A 14,039-nucleotide genomic window follows, 5' to 3' on the forward strand; every position below is an offset into this window, starting at 1 on the left:
CATCATTTACAGATTTAGGGGATTTATTATTTTGTTTTATCTTTTTCATGTAGTATATGAATAGGTACAGTAAGGGGCATTTTAGAGGGCTTTGTTACACGTTGGACATTGGCGCTCTATTGGAATACAATGTAGACAAAGTGTTGCCACTTTGTTTAGACACAGTAACACATTCATAATGCCTTAATGCGATCCTATAAGGGGTGAAAAATACAATGAATACCTTACACTGTTTTAATTGTGTCTACAATGTTCTAACCAGAAATGTCAGTAGTAAAGAGAATTTTATTTTGGAATTTATTGCCTATTAAACAGACACATCATTCTACTGCTATGTCACAAATGACATAGAAGCATGAAAACTGCATGAAAGCTGACATGTGGCATGATCCAGAATTTATGAATGTGCTATGCAGTTGCTCTGGGGCTCCCCCGCCAAGCATTATGAATGTGTTAACCTGGTGACAAGTACAAATGCTGTGCCTAATTACTGTTTTTTGGATACAAGCTTGAAATGTCCTCCTGCTGTATGAAATGAGGAAAGCTAACATTAACTGAAAATTTTAACAATAGCTGTAGTGAGAGTGATTTCATTTCTGAAGATGGTTTATTGCTTTTCAACATTAAATATGATGCTTACTTTCAAATGCATTGTTATGTATCCACCTTGTCAGGAGAGCACAAAAGGTTGTGCAGAAAAACTTAATTGTGTTTGTGACAAAGTGTACATACTCTTTTCAAACTGATCTTCAAGAAATACAAGAACTCATGTTATTTTGATCGTTCATTCTTTTTTACCTGAAAGCAAAGAAATGTCTAAAAAATCATATACGTGATGGCTGTTAAACACTAAAAGTTTCATTTGCAATAATGTGAAATTATTTCATTGTCTGAGACATTTTTGTAAGTTTCAGAGAACCATTTTAAGTCTCCATGTAACCACTGTAGGGTTGAAATAAATTGTTTCTTTTTCTTTTATGAAAGTAATGGCTTTCTGAAGCCTTAGCGACTACATATTAAGATGTGTGACACAGTGCTGACTTGTACTGGCTGTTCATGGCCTGGATTATAAAGCTGATTTTAGTTCTTTTATTTTTCTCTAGAGCTTTAAAAATGCTTGTATTCTACATTCAGTGTTGCATTACACCACACAACTATTAAACCCAGATGTTGAAAGATTAGAAGCCTGACTATACAGTTTGCATTCTGAATAAGAAAGGAACAAATGGTGTATATTGTATAAAGGCTTTGCAATTATACATTGATAATTAGGGTAAAAACTCAATTATCTTTACAAGTGTAAGTTAAATTAGCTTTTTAAACCTCCTGCCATAGAGGTTTTCTATCTCTCTCTCTCTCTCTCTCTCTCTTTCTATGGATATATAGATAGATAAATGTTCCCAAAAATGGAAGCTAATAATTCTATCCATAGTCTTATATTAGTATCAGCTGGTGGCTAATACAATATGCATCCTTTAGTTTGACAGAGATGTGACGATCTTTTTCTTGGTAACAAAGAAGTAGTTAGATTTTGTTACATCAGTAGATCCACTTTTTGCTCATAAACAGCTGCTTTATATCAGCCCTTGAAATGTTGAAATGCTCTGGTGCAAAACTGCAGTGTCAGACAGAAGCTACCCCAAATGATTTAACAGTACATCGTAATATAGCACAAAAAGAGACATCTGATATAATATGCAAATAAATAATCATTAGAACAAAGCAGAGGTTTATTAGCAATATTACAGCAATGGCCTGTTGAACTGATTTTTATTATAGTTAGTTATTAAGCCAACATATTCTAAGCAGCAAATCAGTGTATTCAGTATTCAGAAAAGAAAACATTCCATACAGTGGCATATTCTCATTAGGTTTTTTTTTTGTGATCTGCCACAGCTTTACTAAGGTTAAAGAACCTTCATCATTACTTTTGAAAGAATAATTATTTGGTTAAGGACAGGTCACAGCAAAAGTCATAGACTTTGTTGACCCATATGTCGCATCCACCCTTCTCAGTTTTGTGGCTCTATGGCACACTAGTTCCACCTTTGCTCCTGACAAACAGGACTCATAACTCAAATGGCTGCTGGATATATAACATATGTCATTTTAGGCATTTGATTTTGTCATTTTTCTTTGGGCAGCAAATGTAGAAATCAAAAGATAATTGAGGGAACATTCTTTATTTAACACCGAGAGCCAAAAAAAAATCTGTCATATACAATTTCCATTTGTTCAAACATTTGTTCCACACCATGTTCTACAACACATTAAAATGCTGCTGAGGTGAGAGATTGCATAAAAGATGAAAATAACTTGACAGCCATGATCATCAGCAGTTCAGTGTCAGAGAATTAATAAAGTCTTGATACATTTTTAGTAATCAGACAGATGTGAATGGTGACTGTTTTCACCTTCTTGCTAACACTGGAGACCTTGCATTATGGTGACCAGTGATAAATACTTAATGCTAATCATTCATTTACCAGGAATTTCAGCTCAATGTTACCCAAAATTGTAAGGTATTGCAAAATATATGGTGCTGATGGGTTGATGTTGACTGTGTTAATGAGAAGAGTCATATATGGAAAAACCCACTCTTGTAGTATTCATGCCTTTATAAGTGGGTTCTTTTCATGTATTTCAGCATGGTGATGAAATACAGAAAATATGAAATTGTGTTCGTGTTTTCATAGATTTTGAGTATTTGAAAAAAGACAAGGTTTCACTTGGAGCAGCATCAGTCTGTAGCAAAGGGCACTTCGATTTCAAATAAGTAAATGTCAAAGATTCTTCCATTTGATTTCTAACTTTTGTTGGGGGCCTTGCAGAGGATGTCAATGCGACTGTAGCTCAAGGCCTACCTGTGACTTAGGATGTAAAAGAATTATAAAATTTATTTGCTTGCATCAGCCTTATGCAGATAAAAGTAGAATAAACAGATGTATGGTAAAGCCCCTTTTTCCCCAAAAATGAATGTAAAGATAAAATCCTGATTACATGGCAAAGAGAAAAAAATACCTGTAGATTGTTTTGTTTTTTTTCTTCTTCTTTTGGTGGTTTCTTTTTGAGCAGCACAACGGTGCAGTGATTTGTGCTGTCACCTCACAGCAAGGCGGGCCTTTCTTTGTGGAGTCTGCATGTTCTCCCTGTGCCCATGCAGGCTTCCTCCAGCTGCTCCAGGTTCCCACAGTCCAAAGACATGCAGGTGATGTTCACAGACATTCTAAACTGTCCATAGATCTAAATGTGAACTTGAATGCTTGTCTCTGTCAACCCTGTGGTAAACTGTGTCCAGGGTGTACCCCATCTCTCACCCAATATCAGCTGGGACTGACTTCTTAAATGGTAATGCTAATGGATGGATGGATAGTTTCCTTTGGGCCTACTGGCCTTCCTTCTTTTCTGGGTTGGGATCTAAAATGAGACTTGTATTTCTTCAGTTTATCATCTCTGGCATCTTAACTCAGTTTTGTCACAAAGATAATAAGAGCTTATGACACCCTTGAGGTGTTCATTGTCACTTGTTAGTCCCTCTTGTTGTTCATCAGTGCCTACTGAGTAATGACAGTGCTGATCAGTGTTGAGTGATTTTCATTTTTGCTAATCAGGATCTCCATCTAAATATGTGCATCAGATGTACTTGCATTGCATATAAACAGAATATTTCTCTTCCCTGAAGCAAATGGTGCAGTCACCCGCTGCACTGAGACTACAGGAAGAGCTGAGGTTATTGTTCAGGAATTTAAATTCACTCTACACATAGGCTAAAACTGTTTCTTAGTTGGTTTGCTTATTGTGATTAATATGATCTTTATATGAATAGAAGTTAAAATCAAATCATTACATTTGTATAGGAAATGAAGCAAGTTATATTTATTCTATTATATAGAAATGCTCCTTCACTGTCTCTCTCTTCTTTTAGCTTTTTAATTGGTAATTTTCCACAAATTAGTTTTTATGACAGAGCACTTAATGTTGTTTTGGCTTTGTAATAATATGAAAATTTCATATTCTAGGAGTTTAATCAGTCAGAGTCAGCTGTCACCATAGCCCTACTTCATTGTGCTCCAAATGAAAACAGAACCTGAAGTCCATATACATTATTGGTGGTGCAGTGCCACACTGTGGCAGAGCTCTGACAGTATACTAACATTTGGTCATAACTGCTTCTCACTTCTGGTTTTGGGCTTTTATTTTTACACAACTTGTCTATGCCTTTCTTACCTGCCTCAGCTTTACACTGATCATCAGACACCTGATTATTTTTCACCTGTGTCTAGTTTACCTGTCTATACAACCTGTTCTGATCTACCTGTCACTGCCAGATACTCTGTTGCCTTCTGCAGAGTTATAAAGCCGCTCTCAAAGCCTGAGCCTGTATTTGTATGCTGCTACCTGACCCGTTTCTGGCTTTGATTCCTATTGTTTTGCCTCTGTCCTTGCTAGACCTGTAAGTTGGCCTCAGTCTCTTTGTGTTCCAGACTGTTTGAGACTATTGAACTGAACCTTGACCTGTGAGTGTTTATAGCCATATTTCCATATGATTCTTGACTGATATAGTGTTATTGTATTTTGGATTGTGGTTTCTGAGCTCAGTTTGCTTTGTTTTTGTGTGTATACACTGAAGGCGGTTTCCTGGCATTTTCCGATGTTTTTTTCCTCTGTTACTTGCTCACCTATTATTTCTGATGCAGTTGTGCTAGCATTTTCCCTTCCCTGTTTGCTCAATCACCTGCTCACCCATTCTCTCCTGAGTGCTGTCGTTTGAACAGAGCTGTTTTCCTTTTGATTTGATTTGATTTGATTTATTCTTTCAAGCATGTAAAAACAGTTGATATGACAACACACATACACATAATCCAATATCAATTTGCTTATACCTAGTACATGCCGCCTTGACCTGGGTTCTGCTTTTGTTTCCTCTACTCTCAGCCTGTTTTAGTGATTTTTTTTTATTTGATTTGATTTATTCTTTCAAGCATGTAAAGACAGTTGTAGTGTTAACATTCTTACATAATTACATTCTTAAATAATTATCTTCTACACCACACAAGTAATATACTAAAGAATTATTACAAAGTGTTAACATTCATACACCACACCCACAGTGTTCCATCTGGTTAATCATTAAGCCTGTTCTTGCATATATCTTGATTGACACATACCTTTATATTTATGTTTAAACTTGTCAATTCTATTACTATTTTTTATGTCTACACTTAAATTATTCCATAGTTTTACCCCACTTATGGAAATACAGAATCTTTTTTTGGTTGTACGTATAGCATGAATTTTTAAATTTAACTGACCCCTTAAATTGTATCCCCCTTCCCTTTCATTAAATAGTTTTTGAATTCCACCAGGTAATAAATTGTTCCTGGCTTTAGACAATGTTGCACATGAATGCGTTAAAGAGCATCGTTCATTGAACATGGTAATTTTTCTGTGAATGATCAACTATGAATGGATCACTTTGCAACTAAATAACATGAACTTGGGTTGCAGGGTATTGACCTGAAAAACAAAAGCTTTGTTCAGTATGGAGAACAACTGTAACACCAGTGCGCTAAAGTGAAGCTCCCTCTCAAAGTTTCTGCTCCAAATTCTAGATTGCTTGTTTTGTTTTCCATTAGAACATCACATCCCCACGTCACCGCCGTTGTATCCTGTTAACACAGAGTGACACACCACCCACTCGGGCTACACAAGACTTACAGTGAAACAGATGCACCTTGAGCTGCATCAGACAGCGAACTGTAAGGAGGAAGACCATCACTGGCAGGGAGACACTGAGTTCACTGGCTGCGTATTTTCTGAGATCCACTGGAAATGAATATCCAAGTATAGCCACCACTAATATCCACAGTACACTTCACATAAAATAGACTCTATAGCATAAATCATTCCCTAATTAAATTAATGAATTTAAGTCTTCTGTTGGTTACTTCAGACCTGTATTGGTTAGTTACCTTTCTTCCCTTTTGGGTGTCACTGTAAAGCAGAGCTACAACAGGCAAAGTATCCTAGCCCTATTACAATGTTAGTGGCATACATGTGATCAAGTGCTTAACAGAAAATAGTTAATAAATAAATAAAATGTGTGTGCACTGTATAGTGCACTGTAAGAGGTAGCTTTTTTTCATTTATATATTTTTATGAGCAGCACAAGTGGCAATTCATTCAGTGCAGCTACAGGGGCATGGGGATGGATAGGTAGGTTGTTCTGCTGCCTGGTCCACCTTGGCCTGCAAGAAGAGACTCAGATCACTCACCTGTTCACTTACCTGCCTGGTCTGTTATCATCTGCAAAGAATATGCTAAACATTCACTTGATTGCTCATTTGTATGGTCCTCATCCTCCTGCAAAGAAGCCACAGAATACTCACCTGGTCACTTTCCTGGTCCACCAACTTCTCCACTCGCTGCCATCCTGTTTGCTGCTATTCTTCTGAGAAGTCAACCAGTATATACCTACCTGTGTACCCAATTGGATGGTCCACCATCTACTTCACTCATTGCCACCTTCTTCTCCTGCCTGGTGCTGTCCCACTGTCCTCGCTCCCAGGTTTCCACTATTCCTCTGTAAGAAAACCTCTTATTTGTGAGTACAAGAAGGACCTTATGCAAATATTTGCTCATCTCTGTGTCATCTACATACTCACCTGCCATTCATATCTCTTAGGATTATCAGAGATATTACCATTATGCTGCTGGCTGTGACTTTTCTTACATGCTGTCTTCTGGTCCACCACTCTGTCCCTAGAGTGGCATTGACCCGTTATCAATCCTCACAATAAACCTTTTAATTATCGTAATGTCTGCTTGTGTTATGCATTTGGGTCCAGCTCTAAAAACAAATATAGTACTACCTGGCCAGAAATGGACTGACTACACAACTTAGACCCACGCCAGTATGTCAGAATCAGTGACCATGCCTGAACCAGCTTCTGAGCCTGAGCCGGAGATTTAGCTTGCACCAGGTTTGTGCCTACACCAGAGCCAGAGTCTCTGTCATCCAATAATCCAGAGCCCATGTCCTCGCCTGGCCATCTGGAGCCTGTGTTCTCACTTGAATTTAGCAGGGTTACAGCCAGTCAGTAACTCAGAGACTCTGTCTGCCAGTCACCCAGAACCTCTGTTGTCCAGTATACTGATTAAAGTCCAGTCTGATCCTGTCATGTTCAGTTTTTGTTGGCTGTCCTTTCCAACACCAGTCCTGATCCTTTTCCTGCCCGTGGGTTGGACAAAAAGGCTGATGCTATGCCAGTCCCTGTTCTAGGCTGTGGGTCAGCTCAAGACACCTATGCAATGCCTGATACTGTTCCAGTCCATGGGTCAGATGAAGACACCACTGCCCCATCAATTTTTGTTTGTGTTCCCAAATGGATCGACGCTCGCACTGTTCCTGTTCCCAAACAAGTAAAGGACATCGGTGCCACCTCAGTTCCTGTTCACACCAGTGGATCAGCTGGAGAAGCAGACCCTGCATCTGTTCCCTTTCCTGTTCAGTAGTAGGACAAGACCACTAATGCCATATTTGCACTTGTGTCTGACAGTGGGTTGGCTGAAGCTTCGGATGCAAGGCCAGTTCCTGTCCCCAGATGGGTCAAAAACAACACCCCCACCTTACTTCCAGTGGGTCAGTAAGGACACCAATGCCACCTGTCATGGTGAGTTACGGATAACACTACCTCTGCCCCTGTTTCTGGGTGGATCAAGGATGATCCCACCAATGTTGTTGTCACTGAGTGACTGAGCACAATGCCACTACTGGTCCTGCTCTTGTCAGTGTATCAACCGAAATAGGCAAAACCATGTCGGCCTTTAGCTAGTCCCATTGACCAACATTCCTTGAGGTGCTAAGACTGTTCTGGAGTTAAACCTCCCTATTTATGGCACTCATACCTTGCAGCCTACCTTTAAATCAGCCACAGGAACAGCTGTAGGTAAGAGAAGATCACAGTGAGTGAAGAAGATGGTGGACCATCCAACTGAGTACACAGGTTGACCTCTCAAAAGAGATAAACAGGAGTGAATGGCAGACAGCATACAGGTACAGATGTGAGGGGGGGGTGGCACTGGAACCAGGAGCTGAGGCCATTCGGGGGGATGGCCTTGGGACAGGAAAGGAGGCTGGGACCAATGGGAAGGCAGATGTCAGTCAGAAAGGCAGACACAGGAACAAACTGGACTGCTAGCTGGACATCAGCCATTGAGACCAACTGTGGAACTGGCGAGGCACCAGGCTGGACAAGCAGAGTGGGCATCAGCTGAGGAAGCAGACTAGTAGATATGACTGTGTTATGTATAGTCACACAAATCTACCACATGTAAATACTGTATATATATGTATGACATTGTTTTAATAACCATTCCTTCAAGCCTGACATCTGGTATATTTAGAAACGGCTGGATTTTATGAGGATTAAAAATATATTTGTGTGTTTAGACATGCTTTAGAGCCACCCATGGGTCAGACAGAGTTTGAGGTTAAAGTCTGCACACATTCAGTTTCTAAAATTATATATTCCAATTGCTAGCTACTGTTTGAATGTACTATATATTCTAATTCTGTCATATGTAAATTAACTGACAATATAAAGGCTTTCTGTCAATGTACTATTACACAAATGTGGCAGATTATCTATGCTGGGCAGTGAACGGTTATTGATTTCTTAGGAGTGTGTGGTTTTCACTGAAATTGAGACTTATCTCGTGCAGTCTGTTATCTGTAGTCTTCTGTGGACCTGGCTCAGTACTGTACCTGTCAAGCCTTTAAAGAGAAATGTTTGTGTAGTTCAGCATGTCACATAGATTTGTGCTCTCTCTCTTAGTGAGAGCACTCAATGAAAGGGGAAAAACCTCCAGCACAGAATACATGCCAGATGATTTATTGTCCTTGTTAAAATGCAAATGAAGCAGTGGGCAAAGGAAAAACAAGTGCTGTCTGCTACACTATACACCTATAAGTGCAGAGAGCTGGCGCACTCTGGCTATTTTGATCAGAGCCATCAAAGAAAATTAAGGTTTCCATTTTACAGTACAGCCAAAAAGAAGAAGATATTGATCACAAGTCTACATTGACCATGGCCTCTGCTGTCATACAAGTAAACACACAAGTGTGGGGGTAATGGCTCATCTAAAAAGAATCATTATCTATTTTTGTAAAACCTGTGCCACAATAACTGTTTGTAAGCTTGTAACATGGGGTGCAAATCATGTGACATGGAAGGTCAGATATTTATTTGTTAAAAAGGTTTATTTTGAAGTCTGTATTTCAAGACGAAATGTGTGTCCACAGGACTGTACCAATTCATAGACCAAGAAAATTTTGGTTGTCATTTCCCCAATTTCGATCAGTCACCTGTTTAATGGTGTTTTCAGAGTCAACTCTGGAAATTTTGAAAATGTACAGGTCACTGGTAAATACACTCACTGGCCACTTTATTAGGGACACCTGTATAATTGTATGCACTTCAAAGCAACACTTCTGCCTTAACATCTGTGTTTATGAAGCCCAGAATGTTTTTGTTTTGGTGAAATCATTATAAATGTAGTTATGTTTTTATTTTTGAGGTCATAGTTAAGTGTTGCTGTACTGGACTACATTATATTCAGAGGTGTTCCTAATATTCTGACCCTCATGTATGTAGCTGGGGAGGACACAAATATAGAAACATCTCTTAATATAATGTAGTCAGGTACAACAACACCTTTAACTATATCCCCAATAATAAACATATAATTTAATTTTTTTTTTCTTAAGAATGTTTTTTTTTTTGTTCCTTTTTATTCTAAGCTTTTAAAATATTAAGCTGGGTATAGTGAGTCCATGATCCATAGAGATCCGGAGGCACAGAACTGCAAAGCATAGCTGTTTCATGTTCTGTATTCACACAATAGGGGATGTGAATGTAATTAGTTTTACATAGACTTGCACATTTTCCTCAAACAGTATGATGAGCCCTTGTTGCCTCACAGACATTTGCAAGTTATAGCCATTGTCTTTACTGCCTTGTAAGTGGAGCCTGACTAATCATATTTGTCATGTTTCATTGGGTTATGAAAATATTGTCTATTGTGGCCATAATCTGTTGGCTAATGTATTTAAATAAGAAAACAACTTCAGAAAAAAACAAACATTTTGTGAGTTTGTTGACAACAAACAAGCATTGGGTTGAGATAATTAAACATGGTAATGTTGTGCAGTAAATGTTATAATAATTGAAGGTAAAATGTGGCAATATTAGATTGTACATGAACAAATTTGTGACATTACATGTTGATGATGGAAGGGCATTTTAAACCAAAGCTGCTTCTGGTTTAAGCTTGATATTATCCCTTCATGGGACCTTCCTTGTGTGCCAGTATAATGGCAATGAGAGATAAAAAAAAAAACTGCTGAATTCCATCATATTTGTCAGGGTATTATTATTATTATTATTACTATCCAAGTTAAGATACCCTGAGGGTGTTTTCTTCTTTTCTTGGCTAAATTACACTTGCAGGTCACAGAGCTCGAAATTTGGCTGACATTTATTAGTTTCATTTTTTTTCCCTCAAATTTCATATAGTTCGAAACATCTTGACAACTATTGGATATATTAACAGACATCTATATCCATGTTTTTCACATCAGAAATATTAATAGTGAAGTTATTACTGTCTCAAAACACATCACAACCTGTTCTGAAATTGAAAGAGTAAATATCAAATTGCTGTAATGAAAACAGAGGGGGTTTATTGTATTTCAGTGTATTAGTTCTCTTGTGGCTCTTGCATGGTTTCCCTTCAAATTCCTCTGAAAATAATGACAAACATAAGGTTATGGCATCTGAAACCTGAAGCTGTTTGACCACAGTCCTCATCATATCTCTCCCTCTCTCTTTCTAACTTTCTTTCTGTCCCCTCTCCTTGATGTTAAACCCCATTTCTGTCTCCTAACTCTTCTTCTTGCCTCTCTTTCCTGCCTGTTTTACTTGTGTATCCCCTCTCCCTCTCCTTGCCCTTCAAGCCGTGGACAGTGGCTCAGGCCTTGGCACCGGAGCCATCGTAGGCATCCTCATTGTTGTCTTTTTCCTGCTGTTGGTGGGCGTAGACGTCACCTGTTACTTCCTCAACAAGTGTGGACTCCTCATGTGCATTGCTGTTAACTTCTGTGGGAAGACGGGCCCAGGTGCCAAGGGCAAGGACATTGAGGAGGGCAAGGCAGCATTCACGTAAGTGAACATCTTGTGTTTATGAGTCAGTATTTGTGATATATTCTGTAAAGCTGCACTTGTCAATATTCTGTATTGACAGTGGATCTAATATGGAGTGACAAAATTTTGACCCAGAGAGAGTTATTATCTACTCTGTCTCTCACAGCTATATGGAGCTGATAAACCCACTGCCTCGCACCAAACAACACACAAAGTTAGTGATTCACTTGTGGACATGAAATATGTTAGCAGGTTTTGCAGACTAACTTCAGCTACTGAATTTGCAGTGTTAAAATATACTATCTTCTTGCCGTTCCTGTCATCATACCAGCTGTGAACATCACAATGCAACAAATAGGTATTTAAACTAAACAGCTGCCATGTTGAGAGTGAATCATGCTATGTACAGAGATAATATTTTACCTTACATCTAGACACGTCATCTCCAGAAGGCAAACACTTTAAAGCTCAGCGTAATCAGAGAGAAATGTCATGATAACAAACACACTAAGCTTGCAGGTGGATACAGGTGGAATTTGTTCAGATGTTGATATGAGAGAATAAGAATGTGTGTTTGACAGCTTAAAAAAACTACCCATGTGTGCATGGTTTAGCCCACTGACTACAGAACATAGTTTTACACTTCTGCTGATCATCTGCATGTTTAACTAGATTTTGATGTTGTGGGGTGGACATGTGTTACAGAAGTAAATAGTGACAATTGTGTGCACTTGGATAATTTGTCTGACTGAAAGTAATGTTCTATGCTTGACTATGATCTGTCAGTATTTTAATATCTAAAATAAACAATAGATAATTTGTGTATTAGCTTTCTAACTGTTTGATGTCAAAACAGGAAAGATGAGTCTAAGGAGCCCATTGTTGAGGTGAGAACAGAGGAAGAACACACCACAAACCAAGAGGGAGGAGGTCCCACTGAGCCCAATGAGACCACACCTTTGACAGAACCTGAGTAAGTACAGAATGACGCCACTACCACAGCCCAGGACATGTTGCAGAATGCATAGAGTCTTGATAAACAGATTCATCAAATCACTGGGATATTCTCAGCAAAAATATTTTTTACATATATAATCTTAGTCATGCCCAAATATTCAAATAGTGAGATGCAGTTCTGTTGTAAACTCTTTGGGTTCCATGGTGTAATGCTCCTTTACTCACAATCTCTATGTATGGCACACAGAACTGTTATTACACCGCAAGACTGTTAGTCACACGTTAATACTACAACATTCAACAAACTCAACAGTATTTTGGCTCATGAAATCCCTAGCACACACAGAGTTTAATTTGATGTTGCAAAACTGTTTTTACCCAACTCTGTGCATAAACAAAGAAACAAATTAACACTTTTCATTCATTTTGAAATATGCAGTTTAAGGCTGAGAATCCTAAAACTAACACATTTTAAAATAGCCACTATTGTTATGGTTCTATGATTTCCATACTTTACCAATTCAGACCAACAAATACTGCCTTCTCCTGGGTCTTTGCTTCACTGTAGAAGGCATATTAGCATTCTAATCCTAAAACTCCTTCACCCTTTCTGTAGTTTATTGTTGGTATTTTTTGTTGTTGTTGTTGTTGTTTATCCTTTCACAGCTATTTTGTGGCTAACATTTTGATTGTACAGATTTTACTTTTTCACTCGAGCACAGTAGTACTCACTCTGCCTTGTTTTTGCCCTGATCTACACTCTCTCTCTACCCCTTTATTTGTCTCTTTGTCCTCCACTTTTCTCGTGGATCTCTCGTTTCCACTCTTGTGTCCACTCCCCTCCCCTCCCCTCCCTCTCCTCACTTGTTTGTCTTGCTCCTCCTCACCAAACAGGCCTGCTGCTGCAAACACCACCTCCACAGTGGTAAACTTGTTCCCCTCCACTGCCACTAACTCAGTTAATGAGAGCTTGAGCACAGCACAAAGCAGCCCTACTAGCGAAGCCACCACAATAACCAAAGTGGCCTCTGCCAGCTCCTCCCCCCAAAACAGCCCTGTTGCCCAGGCCAGTTTGTTAAAAGCTAACACCCAGCCTGATGTCGGGCCCCTGGTCGACCTGAGCGACACCCCTAATGTCCCCCCCTTATCCAGCCCAACGCTGCCTGTATCAGAGCCAGTCAGCCCACCCTCCTCTAATGTCGATGGATCACAGAGCCAGTGTGGCCCAGTCAAAGCCCCTGACAACATCCTGAATAAGGACTTACAAGTAGACGGTCCAACCAAGGATGTCCCCAGTGCCCTGTGCACAGACTCGACCACACCAGCCCAAAATGAGTATGCACACTTGGATTTTGACATTACACAACCTGTCACTTCTATTCTGGTGGCATCCCAATAGCCCATAAGCTTTTTTTTTTTAATCAAAGATTTCACCCTAAAATGCAATTTTGGCATCAGACCCTCACATGTGCAATTTTGCACTACACATGTATGTTGCCATTTGGCAGCATTAAAGGTTGATACCGCCACTAGTGTTCCCTGAAGTTTAGCTAAGTGAAATAAGCTAAATTTATTATCTAGCTTCGATTTTTTTTTAAATAGACAAAAATCTTTCAGCTGAAGTGACTTGTATTTATTTCACACAAGAACTGAAAAGCTTACCTGCACCAAAAAAAAAAAAGAGTTAAAAGCCTCAAATACAGTATGTGTCTGAGATCAAAAGGATGTTAATCTCTATTACTGTACATTGTGAAATGGCAGCAAAACGTGTCAGTTCCTTAGATTTCCATCAGCGCTTCCAAGCACTGCTGCCTTTCAGTAGACTTGTTGTTGCCTGATTACCCCCTGAAAATATGTTTGGCTGTAAGCTTGGCACTA

The 14,039-nt window shown here is 39.0% G+C and overlaps 1 protein-coding gene across 12 annotated transcripts in view; it reads left to right on the forward strand.

The window, feature by feature from the left end:
• The window catches only part of ncam1a (neural cell adhesion molecule 1a), a 217,988-nt gene that overhangs the window by 195,162 nt on the left and 8,787 nt on the right, over positions 1-14,039 (forward strand). For 7 of the 12 annotated variants that reach the window (XM_020598317.1, XM_020598311.1, XM_020598313.1 and 4 more), the window contains 3 exons: positions 11,018-11,222; positions 12,061-12,177; positions 13,056-13,496. In XM_020598317.1, the coding sequence (XP_020453973.1) occupies positions 11,018-11,222; positions 12,061-12,177; positions 13,056-13,496 (763 nt within the window). The remainder of the gene's footprint in view (positions 1-11,017; positions 11,223-12,060; positions 12,178-13,055; positions 13,497-14,039) is intronic. The other 5 variants (XM_020598318.1, XM_020598319.1, XM_020598320.1 and 2 more) reach the window with 1 other exon arrangement.

The sequence above is a fragment of the Monopterus albus genome, unplaced genomic scaffold (assembly GCF_001952655.1).
Source record: "Monopterus albus unplaced genomic scaffold, M_albus_1.0 scaffold38.1, whole genome shotgun sequence".
NCBI lineage: Eukaryota > Metazoa > Chordata > Actinopteri > Synbranchiformes > Synbranchidae > Monopterus > Monopterus albus.